The 19,533-nt window shown below is 52.5% G+C and overlaps 5 protein-coding genes across 5 annotated transcripts; 2 read left to right on the forward strand and 3 right to left on the reverse strand.

The window, feature by feature from the left end:
* Positions 1 to 137: 137 nt before the first annotated feature.
* On the reverse strand, positions 138 to 3,821 carry CONPUDRAFT_84449 (uncharacterized protein). Its single transcript, XM_007774528.1, has 5 exons — positions 3,390 to 3,821; positions 3,160 to 3,173; positions 2,899 to 3,099; positions 1,601 to 2,662; positions 138 to 1,540 (listed from the first exon to the last, which is right to left on the reverse strand). Exons 1-5 carry the CDS (start codon positions 3,685 to 3,687, stop codon positions 479 to 481), a joined length of 2,637 nt encoding a protein of 878 aa, XP_007772718.1. The 5' UTR covers positions 3,688 to 3,821; the 3' UTR covers positions 138 to 478.
* Positions 3,822 to 10,987: 7,166 nt separating this feature from the next.
* On the forward strand, positions 10,988 to 12,718 carry CONPUDRAFT_146316 (uncharacterized protein). Its single transcript, XM_007774529.1, has 5 exons — positions 10,988 to 11,707; positions 11,783 to 11,855; positions 12,255 to 12,402; positions 12,461 to 12,558; positions 12,589 to 12,718. The coding sequence occupies exons 1-5, from the start codon at positions 11,473 to 11,475 to the stop codon at positions 12,695 to 12,697; spliced, it is 663 nt and encodes a 220-aa protein (XP_007772719.1). The 5' UTR covers positions 10,988 to 11,472; the 3' UTR covers positions 12,698 to 12,718.
* Positions 12,719 to 12,997: 279 nt separating this feature from the next.
* CONPUDRAFT_129575 (ribosomal protein S5 domain 2-like protein) lies at positions 12,998 to 14,451 on the reverse strand. The gene is made up of 5 exons (XM_007774530.1): positions 14,222 to 14,451; positions 14,042 to 14,161; positions 13,873 to 13,975; positions 13,673 to 13,810; positions 12,998 to 13,616 (listed from the first exon to the last, which is right to left on the reverse strand). The coding sequence occupies exons 1-5, from the start codon at positions 14,398 to 14,400 to the stop codon at positions 13,245 to 13,247; spliced, it is 912 nt and encodes a 303-aa protein (XP_007772720.1). The 5' UTR covers positions 14,401 to 14,451; the 3' UTR covers positions 12,998 to 13,244.
* A 266-nt stretch (positions 14,452 to 14,717) lies between these two features.
* On the reverse strand, positions 14,718 to 16,001 carry CONPUDRAFT_129576 (DUF1649-domain-containing protein). Its single transcript, XM_007774531.1, has 5 exons — positions 15,887 to 16,001; positions 15,709 to 15,825; positions 15,477 to 15,652; positions 15,359 to 15,399; positions 14,718 to 15,271 (listed from the first exon to the last, which is right to left on the reverse strand). The coding sequence occupies exons 1-5, from the start codon at positions 15,929 to 15,931 to the stop codon at positions 15,093 to 15,095; spliced, it is 558 nt and encodes a 185-aa protein (XP_007772721.1). The 5' UTR covers positions 15,932 to 16,001; the 3' UTR covers positions 14,718 to 15,092.
* A 563-nt stretch (positions 16,002 to 16,564) lies between these two features.
* Positions 16,565 to 16,924, forward strand: CONPUDRAFT_62342 (uncharacterized protein; the record flags this gene model as incomplete). The annotated part of the gene is made up of 1 exon (XM_007774176.1): positions 16,565 to 16,924. A coding segment is annotated over one exon (360 nt), but the record flags the coding sequence as incomplete, so codon positions are not given.
* Between the last annotated feature and the right edge of the window lie 2,609 nt (positions 16,925 to 19,533).

Raw genomic sequence — 19,533 nt, forward strand, 5'->3', positions numbered from 1 at the left:
CCAGCTGCACAGCCACGTCGATCCTGACGTCTTGGCTCGGTCAACCCACTCCTCCCGTGCCCTTGTCTGTTCGCTGAGAAAAACCAAAGTGACACCGCCCGTAACCGCAGCAGCACACCAAATAACGAACAGCTGCAAATTGATATTGATTGATTATAGCCGTATACTACAAATATGTGCCACCCGAAACCATATGTATGTGCGACGTGCATGCGAAAAGATGTGTAGTAACGTACAAATTTCTCTCTATAGTTATGTTTCTGCATGCAAAAAGCCAAACCGTCACGAAACCAAACCCAACGTCCATACGTCCCCATGGCTAAATGGTAAAACGGACATGCAAAGATTCAAAGAAGGAAAAAGTGCAAAGTCAGAAGAAGAAAGTGCGATGGCCGAGAAAAAAAACGTTGCTTCCTGGATCCTTGATGCTGGTGACGACGTCCACGCCGACGGGGGGTATCCGTACCATCCAACGCGCTCAGTCGCTCTCCTCCCCACCCCCACCCACCACCATATCCTCCCCACCCTCCGAATCCGCGTCGCTCGCATGTCGCTCGTGCCCGTGCCCCTGCCCGTGCTCGTGCCCATACTCGCCACTAATCCGCCTCGCCTTCCCATTCTCCCCTTCATTGGTCAGCCACGCCTCCAAACGGCGCCCGAGCTCCCCACCGCGCCCCCCGCACACGTCGCCGGTCGTGTCAAGCGTCTGCTCCTGCTCCTTCTCCCGCTTGAGCGCGAGCTTGCCCGCACGCCCGCGCCGCCGGTCCAGCGCCGCGCGCGCACCGTTCACCCCGTCGTCGTTCTCCGGCAAGTCGGAGAGCTCCGAGTGGGCGGATTCCGACCGGAGGGGTAGGGATGTACCGTTTCCATTGCCGTTCATAGAGGGCTTGAGGAACCCGTTAACATTCGAGACGCCGTTCGCCTTCGCAGACCCGTTCACAGCCACATTCGCCCGCTTCGACGTCGTCTTCGTCCTCCCCCTCGCATCCGCGTCGGCATCAGCAGCAGCACCGTTGACCCCTTTCCCATTACCAGAAACACCAACACCCTTCCCCAACGACGGACCTGGACCAACACCCTCCTCGTGATCCTCCAGCACCTCAACAACACACTTATCGTCCCCACACGCCCCACCGCACGCATCCACACACTCGTCCGCGAACCACTCGTCCTCGCCCTCCTCCGGCCCAAGAATACTCTCCACGAGCCCCTCCTCCCAGCCGTCCCACTCCGCACAGCGGTGCGCGAGCCGCAGACGCGCGCCCGCGGCCTCGTGGTGCAACCACTCGCGTGCGACGACGCTGAACGGCTTGCCACCGCATGTCGATGGTAGCGTTGGCGGGTTGCCCAGGTTGTTGAGGGAGTGCGAGGACGCGTTGGGAGAGGAGCGGGACGATGAGATAGCCGAGCGGGCGGCGACGCGGACGACGGTTTCGCGGAACATGCGGGCGAGGAAAGGGCTCGACTGGAGGAACGCGGGAAGGTGGGCACATGCCCAGAGCGGGCGGGTAGTTGTGCTTTCCCAATCGATAATGCACGTCTGTAAGAGCAATATAAGTCAGCAGGAGCGAAAATGCCCAAAGAAACGGACAACACCCACAATCTCGGTATGGTTCGTCTCGTCGACGAACACATTCTCAAGACTGATATCATGACAATCCAGCGCAAACTCCTCCCCCTCCTCACCACCAACCAGCCCTTCCCCAACCCCATCCGGCCCACCACCAGCTTCCCCACCCGCATCCACCTTCGCCCCCTGCTCAATCTCAATCAACCGCCCCATAACCCGCATCCACCTCTCCATCTCCCGCTTCACCCGCTCCTCCCTCTGCTTCATATGCGCAACCAAGAACGTGCTCCGCTGCATCCTTCTATAATCGCTATACAGCCCCGTCCTCACCGCCCCGTCCCACTCCTCCTCGCTCTCCTGCGCGCCCCACTCGTCGCTCTCGTCCGACTCGTCGTCAGGGATACCCGAGACATGGTGGTGCCGCGACGCAGCGACCACACCCGGGTCGAGCGAGAGCGGGTGCGACGCCGCCTCGTCCCTGCCTTCGCGCGCGACACCGTCGACTTCACGCCGTGCACACGCGGAGAGGTAGGAGGACGTCGTGCGCCACGGGCCGCGGTCTATATCCGAAGGGTGCTTTAGTGAGCCACGGCCGCTGCCGAAGAAGGGCCAGGAGACGATGGGGCCCATGTGGAACTCAGAGCCCGCGGGCGTAACGATCGGCTTCTGTGATGACGTTCCTTTTGAAGACGAGGGTTTCTGCGTGTCGGATGCGGAAGGGGTGGTAGGTTTGGGGGTGGCGATGGCCGGGGTAGGCTGTGTGTAGGTGTGGGTGCTCGTGCTTGGGGGTGACATGAGCGGGATGAATGGGAACGAGCTAAGCCTGTTCTGGGCTGGTGTAGGCGTCATTGGTGAGGCTATCGCCGGCGAGACTGAGAACACATTTTGGGGTACCCCGTTCGCGGCGAATGTCGAAGAAGTAGGTGGCCGCGCGGCCTGTTCCGCCGGTGGCTGGCCAAAGTAAAGAGAGCCCAGATGAGAAAACCGGAGTGCAAAGAGCGGTATCACGATGGCAGCAAGGTTCTCGAACAGACGAGTGATCTCCTCGTTGGAGAGGGAGTGATAGACGCGGGACAGGGGCATTCCACGTGCCTAGATAAGAAGCATGTCACGGGTCAGCTAAGTTTAATCCCGGAGCAAGTGTTATAAATAGAAGCTGAAATAGAGTGTGCCTTGTGCAAAAGGCAAATCGGTTCCTCAGCCACAGACAGGATTAGATTAGACACGCCCGTGCGTTCCGGTATTGGTACGTCCCGGTGTTGCAACTGCCCGCAGCTGATTGCGATATTCTCCCATTGGGGTATAGCAGCACGGCAGACACAACTCACCTTGGACATGAGAATGTATTCCCCACCCAGCCGGTTGTACGGGTTCGCGTCGTAGTGATATATGACGGGCACGGGGATCCCCGCCTGCTCGCGGAGGTACGCCATCGTCGCGACCTCGCTCTCCGTCTTGAGGCGGGGCATAAACCTCCGTGCTACGCGCGCAACAAGCTCCCGCCCGTCGACTAGCGTGATGAGATAAGCCTATCGACGACGATACGGTCAGCTTGGGCTAGATAAGGCTAAGAAGCAGCTCATACACACCTTGTGAAACGTGCCTGCTCATTCATGTCGCGAAGCACATACAATGAAACACAGATGATAGTCAGCACGCGAACTTTGATCTAGACAGCATAAACCCGTCCCACTCGCCACGCTATCCGCCCCAGCCCTAGAGTGGTCGCTCCGCGTGGGCTATGGCGTAGAACATGACGTGAAGTGGTGCAGAGGCCGGGCAAAGGGAACAGCAAAGCACACAGAGAACCGCGACTCACCAGAGCTGATGAACTTGATCCTCCCCACCTCCGCGCCCGTCTTCTCGCGGACGACGTCCTTGAGCACTCTCCGGTCCACTTGGAACGGGACAGCAGCGTCGTGCAGCGGCTGCGCCGCGTCCGCCTTGTTCTCTCTGGCGCGGTCGGCGTGCTCAATGTCCCAGTCCCACTCTACAGGGGCTCCGCTAGATGCGGCCGTCTCAGGCGACGGCGGAGGCGGGAGCGGCGACGTGCCCGGTAGAGCAGAGGCAGGGGGAAACGTGGAGGTCATGGGCGCGAAGACGCCATTGGGATGCATGCTATGATGCTGAAGTTGCAATGGTGGTTGTGGCGGTTGAAGTGCAAGAGCAGAATGACACGAAGCTTCCCGCTGGTGCTGGTCTTCGTAATATGTTGCCGAGAGATAGCGTGAAGTGTGCGAGGGTGAGGGTGATGGCTCGGCTGCAGGCAGGGTCGCGACTGCCAATGAACTTGGCGTTGTCAATGCGGCAGGGGTCGGTGTGCTTATCGAAGCGCGAGGTTGCGGGCAGAGAGAGACGTGGTACGTGGAGAAGCGGAAGGAAAGGCGCAGAAAAGGATGACGGAAGGCTGATGAATAAAAAGGACCTGGACGGAAGATGGGGGAGGCTAATTACCTGTCAGCGAGCTTGTGCATCTGCTTGTGCATCATCAGCATCTCCTGCGACTCCGACAGAGCCGCGTATTTGGCCTTGTTGCCGCCCTTGCCCCCTTCGGCGAACACCCCAACCGACACCGCCGGCAGCACGGGAACGGGAACGGGAACGGGCATATCGTCCTCTTCACAACTCGCTCGTGTTTCGCGGCAGCGGTCTGTGTAAGACAAAGTCAATAGCACAAGGACCCGGCACCAAAGAGGGGGATTATCAGCGGACCACATACGTTGCCACTTCCGCCTCTTATATACACACAGGGGCTTTATCACGCTCCCCCCTCCTGCAGCGGTCCCACCGGCAGCCCTCTGGAGGATCTCAACGCCGCCTTGGCGCCGCACGAAAGCGCTGTCGCCATCCTGGTTTACCCCGCGTCGGCTTCTCGTCGCGATAAGAATATCCCGCCCGAGCCGCTGGCTACTAAACTTGTGACTCCTCCCACTCTCATCCTCTCAAACTTTCCCTCACTCAACCTCGCTTAACCCCGCCCAGTTCACTTCCACGCTAGCCGTGGCTTATAAATAACCAGTCCAGATACAGGGGCTTGGGTAGCGCTGATGCTTACACACGCGTGGCTAGCGTCGGCCGGGCGCGAGTGGTTATCGTGCTGCTCTCCCACACACAATTGCAAAGTGCCTCTTGGATGGCGATAGATCTAAGGCCTAACACGTCGGACTCTTCATACGAACAGGGGGCACGCCATCACGATCGCACCTTTCACGGGATTACGACTGGACACCGCACCAGACCGCACGCAATCACTCGTATTTCAAGCTCACGAACAGCGTCAAGTCCTCGGGCTTCCAAGTCTTCTCTCATCTCCGTGCTTTGCCAAGGGCCAAGTCCCCTTTCCAGAACGTTCGTTTTCTTGCTCGCTCGCGAACGAGCTTGTACAATACCATGTGCCAAGCGCCAAGCGCCGCGGGCACGTCCAACTAGTGTTGTTCTTGGCTTGGCTTGGCCTGAAAGCCACTGGCTTTGGCTTGGCTTCAAGTGGCTTTTGGCCTGACCAAATCTCAAGCCAAGCCAAAGTTATTGGCTTGTGGCTTGGCCCTGGTTTGGCTTGGCTCGAGCCATGGCTTTTGTATGGTACTTTAACTACACTACAAATTTACTTACAAAATATAGCCAAATGCTTTAATTGCAGGTTAGCCCTTGTATAGTGGTAAATACTATATGCTTGTGAGCAGCTGCTATTAAATATGCTTGATATGAGCCTTGCCAAGTCCTTATGAGAACACTTGTTTATGCCTAAACACCTGACTATGAGGAAAACATGGTAATTACAGCTATTTGCATAAATAATGACACCACCATGAATGCCAAAAATTATATCGGCCACCGGTCCGTACCCATTTCCGGTGCTTCATGCTGACTTGCAACCTCTAGAGCAGTGTAGCTACGCTTTCTCTGTACTCATACACTATGGGCAATCGTTGTATCTCCCCCAATGTCAAAGTAGCTGCAATAAGGCTTCAACAATTGTCCACGGCTTGTCGAGAGCAAAATGGAAGGTCATCTTTTTGATGCATTGCTTGGTTTTGGGCTTGCTCATCTCAGTTACAGGGGTGATATCAAGGAGGACCTCAATCTCGGTGATTGGCCCCTCATTGTCAGCTTTTTGTATATACAGTTAGGCACTGATGAGATGTAACCTAGTCAAATACCTGTCCACTTTTGCTTCCCTTTCACCTGAGTTGGAGCCAGATCTGCTATTTCCTCATCCTCGGAAGCTTTGTTGTCCATGTCATCCTCCAAGTCAGATGGCGGAGCATAGTAGTTGGCCTTCCTAGATGGTTGAGGGCTCAGAGGGGGTGGACTTGGGGAGGTTTCCAGTGGCTCCAGTCCGAGAATTCTCAAGGTTTTGGCATCAAAAATGGGGGCCATGCATGGGATGAAGAGCTTTTGAGGGATGTGTAGGTGTACAGGTACTCCACGTGTTGCAAGCACAGAGCACCGGGGCTTGGATCTCACAGCCGCACTCCAGCAGCTCGGATCAGACAGGTCTGCCGCATCTCACAGTTTTCTAATTTCAGCCCAGGTGTCATTCCATTTGCAACTAGCTGTAATCCTCGAGAAATCACCTAATCCTATAATACAAAGCTAACTCTTAGAACTCAAAAACAACTGCTGTACCAATTTAGCTAAATTTGTTAACAACACTAGCTCAACAAAACTAACCATAGACAGAACCAATCCCTGACAGGGCTAACCCTTGACAGAAACAACATTTAACTGAAATAGTCCTTGGTAGATCATAAGTCTCTTGTTAGCAATCCAAGTAAACATGAAAGTAATGAGGCATAATTTCTGTTAAGCACTAAGGAGTATATTGAATATCAGGCTTCCTACTAAGCACTGGTAGTACAATAGCTATACCAAGGATAAGGCCTATTCAGGATTATCACTACTACACATTAGTTTTATAAAAGGTTAGTTCTTCCAAAAAATAGATTATGTCAAGAGTTGGGTATGTTTTGAGGGACAGCATAGTCAAGGATCACTTCTGATAGTTAGTAGTCTCATTACAGAATAGCCTAGTGCAGGGTCAATCACCATTGATGGAGACTTAGGCTTTAAACTATTTAGCTCTAGAGGACGCCCTCCCAACACTGACTTTCCCATGGTCACAAATAAGCGGGGTCTGCAGATTACACAAGGATTAGATAAGGATAGGTGTACAAGGTTTACAAAAGTATCAAACAAGCTAACATCAACTGTAGTTACTGATATATAGTATTATAATAAGTGTCTAACAAAGCCATGGCCTATTGGCTTGGCTTTGGCCTGGCTTGGTGGTGAAGCCAGGCCAACAATGCTTGGCCCGGTACTGGCTTTGGCCTGGCTTGGCTTGGCCCAAAATGTGGCTTGGCTTGGCCTGGCTTTGGCTTTTAGGCCAGGCCAAGAACAACACTACGTCCAACAAGAACGCCACACCAATCAATCCAGCCTCTTTAACTGATCGACCGAGTCCGACGACAGCAACGAACACGTCGGCGGAAGTTCATCAACGTCTAAAAGCCAACAACTCTATAGCCGCGCCGCCATCTTTGTAAACTGTCGTGCTTGGCTCTCGTGCTTGGCTTGGGACCGAGCTCCTTGGCGCGGCGGCTTCTTCCGCGGAAGTATAGTCGACCGTTAATGGTCACGTTTCGTTTCGATCGTCCGTCCATGGCAAAGCTGTTGCCTTGTGTGCTCGTCGGAAATTGGAACGATGTCTCGGGACTTGGCGAACGCACAGGCTCAGATCAGCGCGCTGTGGCTATCGGGCGGGACGGCGTTGATAAGTAGTTAGTGTTCAATCTTACTAGCAATGCCCCTTGGGAACATTAACTCCAGGAGGAACAACGCCAGCTTCTTTCCAGGACGGTACACCAGTATTCACTCAGTGACACTCACACGGATGCTGATCAAAACCCCAGAAGCTTCAGCGTCCTGATAGAACGGTATGCACCCATGTCTAGACTCTGCCATATGATCGTTACTGCCCCTCGACCCCAGGCTTTTCTCACCCGTATCCGATCATCACGAAATGGGTCCAATGTATCTGGCCCTCGTACCTTGACATCTTGCGGTACGTCGCCCTCGTCCAGTAGTCAAGATATCAGTTACAACATCTGTAGCGTATGTGAGGATGCAGATTCATCGAGGTTTAATGACGAGATATTTCCCCGCATCGTCAACATCGCTCCTCAGCTGTCAGCTGGAGTGTGCCTCGATCTGGACTCTGGACTGTCCGAGATTGGTCCATGGGAGGTAACCGTGGAGGTCCTCTCTGGTGGAGCCTATCGTGGCGAGCAAGTGGCACGTACCAGGCGGTACTCACCAACAAGGCTTTCCGGCGCTAACTATCCGCTTTCACCGCGAGGTCAGCGGCTTTAGAGGATTCACCGCAGCGACCAGTGAGTAACCCTTCTTCTTGCTTGATAACGAGCTCTTCTACGTTCTAAATTGTTTACCACATTACTGACTTGCATGCGGTTTTTTGCAGCGGATAATATGTCTCCACAGGTCGCGGTTATGTGCGGCGAACCTCTGCGTGCGTAGCCTATCAAGGAAGGTAACCGTTGTGTCGCCATTAGTGTCTAAATAGCACCTTATAAGGCCTAGTCATTTCCATTTCTCGGAGTATGTCGCCGTTGACACAATTTTTCAAAGTTATGTTGAGATTAACGCTCTCGGAATATGCCACGGTATAGCGACGTACGACCCGATCAACGAAAATACTATCGGACAACTTGAACATACACCCTCCTGGGGTCATACCGTATCTTTACTCAGGTGCCCGGCTTTCGCTTGGTCGTGTTTGTCCTTTCCCTTTTTGCGTTATCTCTTCAACGCTTCTTGCTTTCTCTGCACCGTTTTCGCCTCAGCTGTCCATGTCTTCCGTGCACGTTCCTGGCGTTGTAACGTTTCCCTTGCATGTCGACATGCAGTCCGTCATGATGCGCTCTCAGTCTAAACCTCTTCGCAACTTAACAGTTGGCTGGATACTTATCTGTCACACGCTGATTGGCCAATGCCTCTCCTCATGATCTCTCGTACGCTTTTCTGCTGTCTTTCTCTTTTCCCCTACTTATACCGAGGCTGCTCGCGTCCTTCCGACCATCTTCTTCAATTTGTTTCCTCATCGTCTTCATTCATGTGTGTGTGCCACGTTCGTGGCTACATCTGCGTCGATCGGCCTAGGTGAACGTCCGTTAAGAAGCCATCTGGTCATATCGCTCACTACTTCAATTACGAATGCACTCCCCATTGTGCAGACAACTCCTCCATCGTTGCCGAGTTGAGAGTTTACGCCCGGTACACTGACCTCCTACTCCCTGACGACATTGTCTTTGAGGTCATGGCGCAAGCTTTCTTCCCCACTGATTGCTCTACTGTCCTCCTGGACTGCATCCAACTCACTATCATCCCTGGCAATCCATCCGACCCCAGTTACGACGACTATGTTCCTGTCACATGCTGGACACCGGCGCAGAGGCTGACTTGGCAGCCGATTGGGTCTACTACCTCGATGTAGAGCGTCTGTCCGAAACACACGTCAGGGGGATAATCTTTTGCAGGGATGATTTCAGTTCTGTGTTCGAGCAGGCTTGGAACTGGGAGTACCCTACCGGGACTTGGTAGCATAATGTATATTATATAAGTTCGTGGCCAGCCCGTGCATGAACCTATCACAACACTATTTTCTCTCTAAGTGTGGGACTTAATTTCGGAGCGCAGCGACGGCTCTGCCTTGTATCATACGATCATCGTGAGCTTTTGCTCATTTTCGTTGACTCTCGTCAAAGAAATGGGACCGATGCACGGTTTGAGGTTACACTTTCAAACTCAATCAGCACCCATAATCTCGGACCATTGAAACAGCTCACCCCGCCGGCCCGCGACATTGTCCCCTACTGAACCATGACGTATTCACGACGACAATCGCTTGACAATCGCCTCATCACCAGGTAGCATGAAATTTTCGCAACAGGTCCAGCGGCACCGAAGGATGCCGCCTCGGGCCGGTGCATTATGCTGGAACATAGGGTTCGGGCCGTCCGGATCATAGTCAAGGAGACTGTCATATGAATAGGCGACGTCGGCTTGCTGAGATCTCACCGGAACGTGGTCGGCATTTGACGAGGTGGGCCCGACGACGGGGTCTCGATAATAGAGTCGTAAGATTATCTGATAAGTTACTAAGTTAGACCGTTTCGGACTGTGTCGGACGATGTTGAGTTTGAGTGAGCGACTGACTTGATGGTGCAATGCGAGGCTAGTGGGTAGACTAGGCGAAGACATTTCAGGCGATAGGCATCAGAATCATCGGCCGGGGCAACCTCATGCGTATCGAGCACTCTCCTGGGACAAGTATGCGTAGTTTCTGCGTGATCGATACCATGTATGCCTCTCTTAAGCTTGTCTGGAAAGATCGATGGAAAATCAATTTAAAATTGAGCACCTCGATCATATTCAAAGATACTATCATATGAATAGACATCGGCTTACTAAGATCCCTCATCGGCGCGCACTCGGCGCTCAAGAAGGCGGGCCCGACGAGGGCGCTCGGAATAGAGTCACAAAGTTATTTGCTGGGCGCCGAGTTTGTACGCGTCGGATGGTGTCGGGCGAAGTGACGTTTGGGCATGTGATGTCGCGAAGCTTCAGTAGATGGACTAAAGTGTGAGTCGCAGTGCAGGAAAGCGAGCGCCGGATTCAAAAAGGTGTTGCCTCCGAATTTCCAACCGAAGCAAGCTCGAAGTACGCTAGCGATGAATCGTCATCAAATCGGCTGGTTGAGGTCTATAGTCGGTTACCGATAGTAACTCGAGAATATAGACCGACAAAAGACGTAGAGCAGAGCCGCAATCCTGAGCTTGCTTAAAATCAAGTATATATGCTGTCAAACCGACTAGTCGGAGGATGGCGTATTTGGGTGTGTGACTGAGCGGAAGTATTTAGAGCAAAGTGCAGCTAAGGAGAAAAGGTAAGCAGTCTCGTTTTCTCCTCGCAGACTCAGAAGAAAACTCCAAGAAAGCCAGCTGATGTGAGTGTGAAGTAAGCCATGCGCTTGAGGCGCCTCCGAGTCAGAAGGCCAGACTTCAAGATGTACGCACTTTCGGCGCATTTGGCCCTAGGTGTGGACTCCTAGTTTGCCCAATGGGCATGCCGAGCCGAAAATCAAAGGGGCGCGGCCTGTTATACGTCGCTCGGAGAGGCGCCGACATAGTGAGGAATTTTCATGCATACGCAGACGTCTGAAGACAGAATCGGCGAGGTTCGGGCGGCGAAGAATGGGTTTCCGGAAAACGCCGGACATATTTCTAACTCCGCTTTAAAATGTAAAGTTACGCGTCTGTGCGCTTACCGTGCTTTTTCCGCAGCGTATCTTTCGTTCATCTTTCGCACAGGACTGCGCGCAGTGTCTGATAAAAACTGCGATATATATTCTCTGTCTTTGACACCGAGGAGCCGCAGCAACAGTCGCAGCACTATTCCCTTTGGCCTACTCCTGCCAACCTCCATGGTTCCTGGATTTCAGCTCGCGCTTGGCTCCTCCAATGTCCATAATCCTTCACTAGCACTTGCTATTCCTGACTGATCTCCAGCTAGAGAGGCCCGTACCGAGGACAATTGACGTGGATGCTGCTCCGCTGTGTCGGCACCGGGTGGATGCATCTTCTGGAAACTTTCTAGCTAATAACTATAGCTGACGGCCGTGGACGGCACCCTCTATCTTCACACGGTCTCGCTTCCCTGCCGTGCGGCTCGTCGTGCTTGTGCTAAAAATGCATATAAGCAAAGTGGTTTAGGAGAGCACCTCCTCGGTCTATCATCTCCTTTCACCGCTTTCTGCCACTGCAAAGCGTCAAGACCAGACCCCAACATTGACTATAAGTGTCCAGCGCTACTTCTTCAACATCATGTCTTGGACCTACTCAACCTCTCGGGAATCTCGCGACGACTTCCGAGAAAGCGCGGATGCAACTCAGGCGGCTCCGTCAATTGCGCACATTGACGAGAGAACACCTTTGCTCGATACCGGTTCTGGCCTTTTTCAAGGCATCTGTTCTGCTCCCGAGCGCGCAAAAGCCGTCGAAGCTTCGGCCAGTCCCTTGCAGCCTGAACGTGAACTATGGCCTTTTGCGCCTGAAAGGGGTAAGTTATCTCTACTCTCTATTGGCTACGTGCTTCCATTCCGAGTTAAAGCTGATCCTCCAATCGCACAATCAGATGCTAAGGCTAAGGAGCAAGAGGAAGGTCAGCGCACGAATGCCACGCCACGACATAGCGCGGTGCCCAAGTTGTGCGTTGCTGGCGCAACCATGGCGGTTATCACCTGCATATTTCTGCTCCTCGTTTTGAGCCAGACGGAACAAAATCTTCAAACCTTTTATCACTAACCCATGGGGTCTTTAACAACCTTTGGCATAACCCTATGCCAACGCTTGTTTTTTCTTCGAATAGAGATGGGGCAATGTCATTTTATCGGAGCTTCCATGACGGTTTTTATCGCGGCTTATATGTTCTTCCTGGTGGTTTTTCTTGTTGGGGTACTCATTTCGCAGGGATTACGTTGTACTATCTGAGTGCTCGCTGGTTTGCTTCGCGCTGTCTGTAATGTGATCTAACGGTCAAAGGTTAGCTGAAATATCACAACGTAACGTCCTGAAGTGGTTCGTGCGCCGACCTCGTGTTCTCTTAGAGGAAACAAAGTGAGCTGCATGGCGTTAGGGAGGGGGCCAGAGTCCGGAACTGCCACTCAAGGCGTCATTGAGGCGGATATTCATCCATTCATATATGCCGGCTCTGCTGCTCCAGGCAGCCTCAACATTTCGCCCTCTGTCGTAATCGTCCGTACTAGTACGATCGTCTCCCTGCCGGTCACTAAGCGCTCAACCCGAATCCAAGGTTGAGAAGAGAAGTGCTGAACCCTGTGCAGAGCTAATATGTGCATGGTGGACGCACTCCGCAAAAGACGCCGTTTTGTGGCTGGAGATTGCAACCCAGTGAGTTCAAACTCTGCTTATCCTCTATAGCACAGTTGACTATATCCGCAGCGATCACACTCCTGCGAACGTCTGGGGCTTGAGCTCAAGCTACAGCAGCATCGAACGCCTCCCCCGATCGCAGACGAGCTCAGCATAACTGCACCGAGCTCATCGCATGCCAGCGGTCGATCGATGCATACGGGACCATTCGGGACGGGAACGTCGTAGCTGGCTATCACGCGCCTGATGCTCCCTGTGTGGGCGTGTCTAACCAGGCAGGCGAGGAAAAAACATGGCTGGCGAAGATGTTTTCGACGGCACATATGATGCTTGTTTTTATCCCTGTCGCGAACAGTACGAGACCGATCCCGGAAGCCCTGACGACCCTCGACGCAGACGTAGTTACGTTGGCGGTTATCCTGCCGTCAGATCCTGCTATTGATATCGATACATGTGGCTTGAACGCTGGCGCTATCAGGATGGTCATGCGTACAGGGAATATCAAGTAGAAAGTCACCACGCGTGGATCGTGATCTTTTGTCCTGATGGCATGGTGGATGCGAGAGTCAAGGGTCCTGCAATTAGCGCCGTTGAGGAAGATGGTGCACAAAGAGATGGTCGAATTGTCAATATCAACACCTTGACGTTTTAGGGGTGAACAGATGGTGCATGGCTGACTTGTCCACAAGAGGAATCAGCCGACTCTACCTCACCTCAACATGTCTCCCTTCCCAGTCCTCCCTCAGTCGTGCCTCGACAAGCTCATCCAGCTCCTTCACAAGGAACGTCGCACGCTGCACCACCTTCATTACCTCCGCCGGTTCAAGTGGTAGTCCACCGGCCTTGTGCAGCACGCAAAGCTCCCGCTGCACGTTGAGCGCGACGCTCAGCGTACCGTCCGCGAGGCGCTCCTCGAGTGTGTTCGGGTCGGCGAGAACGATTGGAGGTGGAGTCTCCTCCTGCACTTCGTTGTTTTTGGATGTGGGGTTGGATGGAGGGGGGAAGAAGGCGAATGTGAGGCAGAGGGGGATGTGGTGCAGTGCGAGGGGGACGGGTGCGCGTTCCGATGGCGAGTGCTGCGGAGTCGGAGTTAAGCACATGGGAGAGGGTAAACGGATGTGAAGAGACGCACGATGATCACTTCATCCCCAATAACCTCGACCTCGGGTCTTCGGAAGTGACGCAAAGCAACCATACTCGCGAGGACGGCGCAGTCCAGCATGTTGCCTGCGTCAGAGATGAAGTGCACAGTCAGCCGAAGGTGCCAGACCTAACGTAGTCACATGAGTTGATATCGATTGAGTACGGGAGGGAAAGAGGGAGATCACGCACGCGTTGCCCTGCAAGCACACACAACGACTCCTTGTCCAGCGCGTCGCTCCGCTTCACGATCTTGTCCAACATACGCGAGATGCCGATTTCTTCTTCTGATGGCCTGTACGACCAGACACGCGCTTAGCGACTTCTGATATGAAAGTAGGGGGAGGATAGCCGTACCTACCGGGCGGTGTCATACTCTGGCCCCGCCATCGGCGAAATTTCCGAGTGGATAGTGATGAGGCCCTCGTACGGTCGCTCCGGAAGTGGCTTGACCATCTTTGCATCAACCTGAGCTAGCACTCTTTACGCAAAAAACGCAAGATTGGTATGGTGACCCCGTAAATAGACTCGTAGAGCTTACCGCGTCTTGCCCAAGCTACAGTCGACCCATCCGAGCTCAGGTCCGAACGAGAACGAGATGGGGCGGAGGTCCATTGGCTTGCGCCCATCGAGACGAAGCTTCTTGCGTAGCGCATCTTGGAGGAAGTCTTTTTCTGCGATTGAAGGAGATGGAGGGCGGTTCCCTGCGAATTTGAGCATAGCAAACGATTCTAGCAAAAGAACGCGGCAAACGCTAGGGGACAAAGACCGTGTATACCCGTGGGAAATCTCTGGTCCCAAGGTCCTATCACGTCATCAGGGGCTTGAAGCTTGGACAGTACGCAATTCGAGTCTCCCTACCAGCAGAATGCGTCGGGGTTTCATGCAAATTGATCAATTACCAAAAAATTGAGCGTGTACGAACGTGCACTACACACAATCGCTGGCAGAATCTTGCATGTTTGTCTTCGCATGTATGAATAAGTGCAGCCCTCGTAGCTGCTCTGAGGACGTTTCTTAGCAGGCAGCGCGTATGACCAAATGAAGAATACGTTTCATTATGCACGAGAAGGTGTATAGATGCGATATGCCACACGCACGAACGTACTTCGATGTAGTCACCGATACATATCTCGATGTAGTGTCACGAAACAACACCTTTGGATCGGTAGCGACTGCCGCTCTGGCTCTCATCACCACTACTCCGCGTTCCGCCTTAGGAGGCCAGAGCCCGGGTCAATCAGCTAAATGCGTGACTTTGGGGGTGTCACTAGGTACCCTCTGCTGCTCTATCACCTTGGGCGCGTCGCTCCCACCTCCAGAGCCGCCCACTCGCGAAAAGCATAAGTTACCCAGCAAAGTGGGAATCAAGTTCACGAAGGCCACCAACACGCCCACACCTAGCTTTCCGCTCATCCAATCTCGACGCCACCCATCCGGACGGCCATCTTAAGGGGGAAGGGCGAGATGCCATCCACCTTGGTGATCGGCGGTACGGCGGTGCGACCACGCAGGGAAGATGTGTGGGTGAGTATCACGCGCAAGGCGTGTGTAAGAGAGTTGCTGAGTGTTGCATTGAATGCTTGGGGATCTATGGCGAAACATGTCAGAATCAGACGTGGGCGTGAATAGCGGGCTGGCCGATGAAGGGAAGAGGAGAGTGGGAGAGGTGACATACCACGCTCGGTTTTCAGCTGACGCAGTTCGGCATTGACAACCCTGTCCGTACAGTGGTTAGACGACGTGTAGAGAAAGCGGGGCGGGCGGGCAGGATTTCGAACAAGAAGAAAACGCACCATTGCTCCCATGGCACTTCCTCCTCGTAGATCTGGAACCACGACTTCTTTGGGCGCTTCTCCGAAAACGTAAGGACGATTTGCCCGCGGCGGTTCGTCCCGCTCTCGATGCCCTTCCAGAATGCGTTCACCTTCTCGTCAATAAGGCGTTCCATATCTGCATCTGATATGCCGGGCTAGTACCGATAACGACATTTAAGGTCTGAGCGAAAGCATCAAAAGGAAGACGCACCATGGTGACGTCTAGGACCTCGAACGTCTGAGGAACTACGGTTCCAAAGAGGCGATGGAAGAGAATGGAGTGAAGCACTCCACGGAGGACCTCCTTCGCTGTCTGCCTGTCCAAGACCTGAGAGGGACATCAACCACTTTAGCATCAGGCATAAGGTGAAATAGCAGGGATGACGCACGACATCAATAGTCACCGTGGGATAAGTATTGGAAGGGTTACTCATCGTCTCAGCTCTGGACTTCACTAAGACAGACTGCGAGGAGGGTTCAACGAGCAGGGGAGAAGAGGCGAAGAACCGACGGCAAGGAGGAGAAGAGAGGAGTAAGGCTGTATGCGCGGTTCAGGGGAAAGCCAGGGTCTACGTAAATTCCCACGGGTTATCGCGTCCTTGCCAGCTCGTCGCGCGACGCTGTTCATCGTTTCCTCCAGCCATGGCGGACTTCCGCCTGCCTCCATTCACCTCCTCTCGCCTCACACTTTAGCATAGTAATGTGCTCTAGCTGATTCTGGCTTTTTGGCACTATTATCTCACTCTCAATTATCGGCAAAAGATTTATCTGCACAAGATAGTTGGCACGAACATGGTCATTCAAGTCGTTGGGCAACATGCAGTTCGCACGAGTCATCGGACTCACTGCCTCTACACAGGTTTTTCACATACTTTTCACATACGTGTAACGGATAAGCGCCGGTGATTCAACGTTGATTGCGTTTCACCCTTGCGCCTGGACATGGGACAAGGTAAGTCGAGAGCACAACTAGAGGCCCATAACTGATAGTGACATCAACAGCCTACGCACCCGCTCAGGGTGAACTCGAAAACTTTCAGAGGCTTGCTCATGTATGCTCTCACAGAGCAATATGTGACTCCGCCAAGCGGCAGCCGTTCTCTCAGTGCCTCCCAGATACCAGAGTGGACCTCCCCGCCGATCTCAGGCAGCACGTCGCTAAAGGCTCGGGTAAGATCATATGGCTAAGCGGCGAATCCGGCTGTGCCAAATCCATGATTGCCCACACGCTAGCGGACCAACTTCGTGAGGAGGGCTCGCTCGCGGCGACCTTCTTCTTCTCGCGCAAACACGTCAAGCGCAACGACACTGACACGTTCTTCCTCACGATTGCGTACCAGCTCGGCCTCCTCCACCCGCGTGCCAGGGGCGCAATCGGCAAGGTTATCGCTGAGGACACAGCACTGTTATCGCCGGAAAAGTCATGATCATCATCGTGGATGCTGCCGACGAGGGCGAGACGAACAAGAACAGCCAGATGAAGCCGCTCTTGTCAATGCTTGCTGAGCTCGTCACAGATCCCACTCTTCCCATCACCGGGATCGTCATAACGAGCAGACCGTGGCCTCTCGTGGATGCCATGTTCCACCATGAACAACAATTTCAAGCTGCTGTCGAGCCCGTCCTCATGTCAGAGTACGATGCTGCTAAAGACGTCAAGCGGTATCTTCAGTTTTCTCTCATCGACATTGACCGCTCGCATGGGCTTTCTTTCTTGTACCAGAGACCATGGCCCACTGAGGAAGAAGGTGATCTCTTATCTCGATACGCCCATGGTCAGTTCATCTTTGCAGCTACCATTGTTCGCTTAGTCAACTCCGACCATCCGGACGACCGTCTAGCATTCGTGCGTCGTATGCTGCAGGGTGGACTGGAGACACACGAATACCACAGCATTGACCACCTCTATCGCTGCAATCGCACATATGCACAGAGCCCTTTCGTGTCCTGAACTGGAAACCTGCTTGGCGTCGATCTACGCTCTTACCTCCTACCTCTATCTGCCATTATATCGGTACCCCCTCCTGGATCAACATCTACGCTAGACGTGTACCACACATCGCTTGTCGAGTTCCTTTTAGATCCAACTCGGTCGCGAGAGTTTTATGTTGAAACTTCTGTGGCTCATCGACGGCTCACTCAGCCATGCTTCATGGTCATGGCTCGTACTCTCAGGAGGAACATTTACAGGCTGGAAGATGCATCAGCGCAACATTCTATCACATTGGAAGCACAGGGAAGGTTCGAGAAGACTGTTCCGCTGGCTCTGCAGTACAGCTCTTTTAGTTGGGGTCTTCACCTCATTCGTAGCTCGACCGACTTCGAAATCCAAAGGCTCTTGACTGCATTCCTCCATAAAAACCTGTTGTTTGCTATAGAGGTTTCTTGTCTTACAGGCAGGCCTGGATACGCTGTAGACACTCTCCGGGCTGCCCACGACGGCATATCTGTAGGTCGTCTATCGTCAAATCTAAGAGCTACTCTGATTGATTGATGTAGGTTTGGCATAATTATAGCTCGCAGGAGACCTCTTTGGCCCTTATCAACGACGCCCTTCGGCTCGTCATGGATTACAACATTCCTATTGGCGAATATGCGCTCCATCTTTACGAATCTGCCCTCGCCTTCAGCTCAGCGCGCTCACAGATTCGCCAGACATACCAGCATCTGATCCATCAGAACAATGAGGTTTACGTCGAAAGTGGGCTGGACGACCACTAGGATTGCGTGATGCATGCAATCGCCCATCATACACCCATAAAGTTCATCTCAGTTTCTCCCAACGGATCTTTCCTCGCGGCGGCAATTCGCAACGGCATCGGTCTCTTCAACCTGTCTTCCGGTATGCACCTCGGAACGTACCTTCATTGCCATCCTCGCAGAGGTACCCTCGTATGGTCGTATAACGAGAAATGTCTCGCATTTTGCGGTGAAACAGAAGACTGCTGGCAGTATATTGATCTGCAGACGAAGGTCAGCTTCTTTATGCCAGCTGAAATTAGGAAGATACACATTCGTACTCCCGATCTACCGTGGATAATCCAACGCCCCCAAACCAGTGCAGTTTCATTCTCGCGCAATAACGCCCGTCTTACTTGTACACGCTGCCAAATTAAGTAACCGGAATTGGTAGCCCCTATTCTGTCCCATCGGCCAACAAAACATACATACAACTAGTTACAGAGCACCAGTGCTCACGAAACTTTATAGTGGCAATCTTATAGATGTTAATGGCTCCCAAATAGAATTTTAGGAAAAAATATCAAGTAGAAATACATCAATTGCTGCGACAATTTCAAAGTATGCAGATATGGGTTGTATAACTTGCATCTGAGCTGTGGAATATTTGTGAGGATAAACTGTATTATTCAAGTGCACAAATTAGTTTAACTGATCATGTATAGTACATCTGTAAACTATCAGTCCACCAGAATATGCTCTTACGGAATGATTAGCATGGAAAACTTGACAAGTAATATCATAGCATGCATTATATGACACATTAGCCTGTTTTCACTTTTGTGTCAGTCTCAATCACATCTTAATACATCTAGCAATGGTATAGATGATAAATCCCTTCAGCTGAACTCCCAAGATGCCTTACTTAACCCCGATAAAATGTGTGGACACTTTATGTTTATCCTCATAGTGTAGCTGAAGAACATGCTGCAAAATTCCAATGCTATCAATACTGTAAGAACATATTCTGATGGACTGATAGTTTACAGATGTACTCTACATGATCAGTTAAACTAATTTGTGCACTTGAATAATACAGTTTATCCTCACAAATATTCCACAGCTCAGATGCAAGTTATACAACCCATATCTGCATACTTTGAAATTGTCGCAGCAATTGATGTATTTCTACTTGATATTTTTTCCTAAAATTCTATTTGGGAGCCATTAACATCTATAAGATTGCCACTATAAAGTTTCGTGAGCACTGGTGCTCTGTAACTAGTTGTATGTATGTTTTGTTGGCCGATGGGACAGAATAGGGGCTACCAATTCCGGTTACTTAATTTGGCAGCGT

This window comes from Coniophora puteana, assembly GCF_000271625.1.
Source record: "Coniophora puteana RWD-64-598 SS2 unplaced genomic scaffold CONPUscaffold_12, whole genome shotgun sequence".
Taxonomy (NCBI): Eukaryota; Fungi; Basidiomycota; class Agaricomycetes; order Boletales; family Coniophoraceae; genus Coniophora; species Coniophora puteana.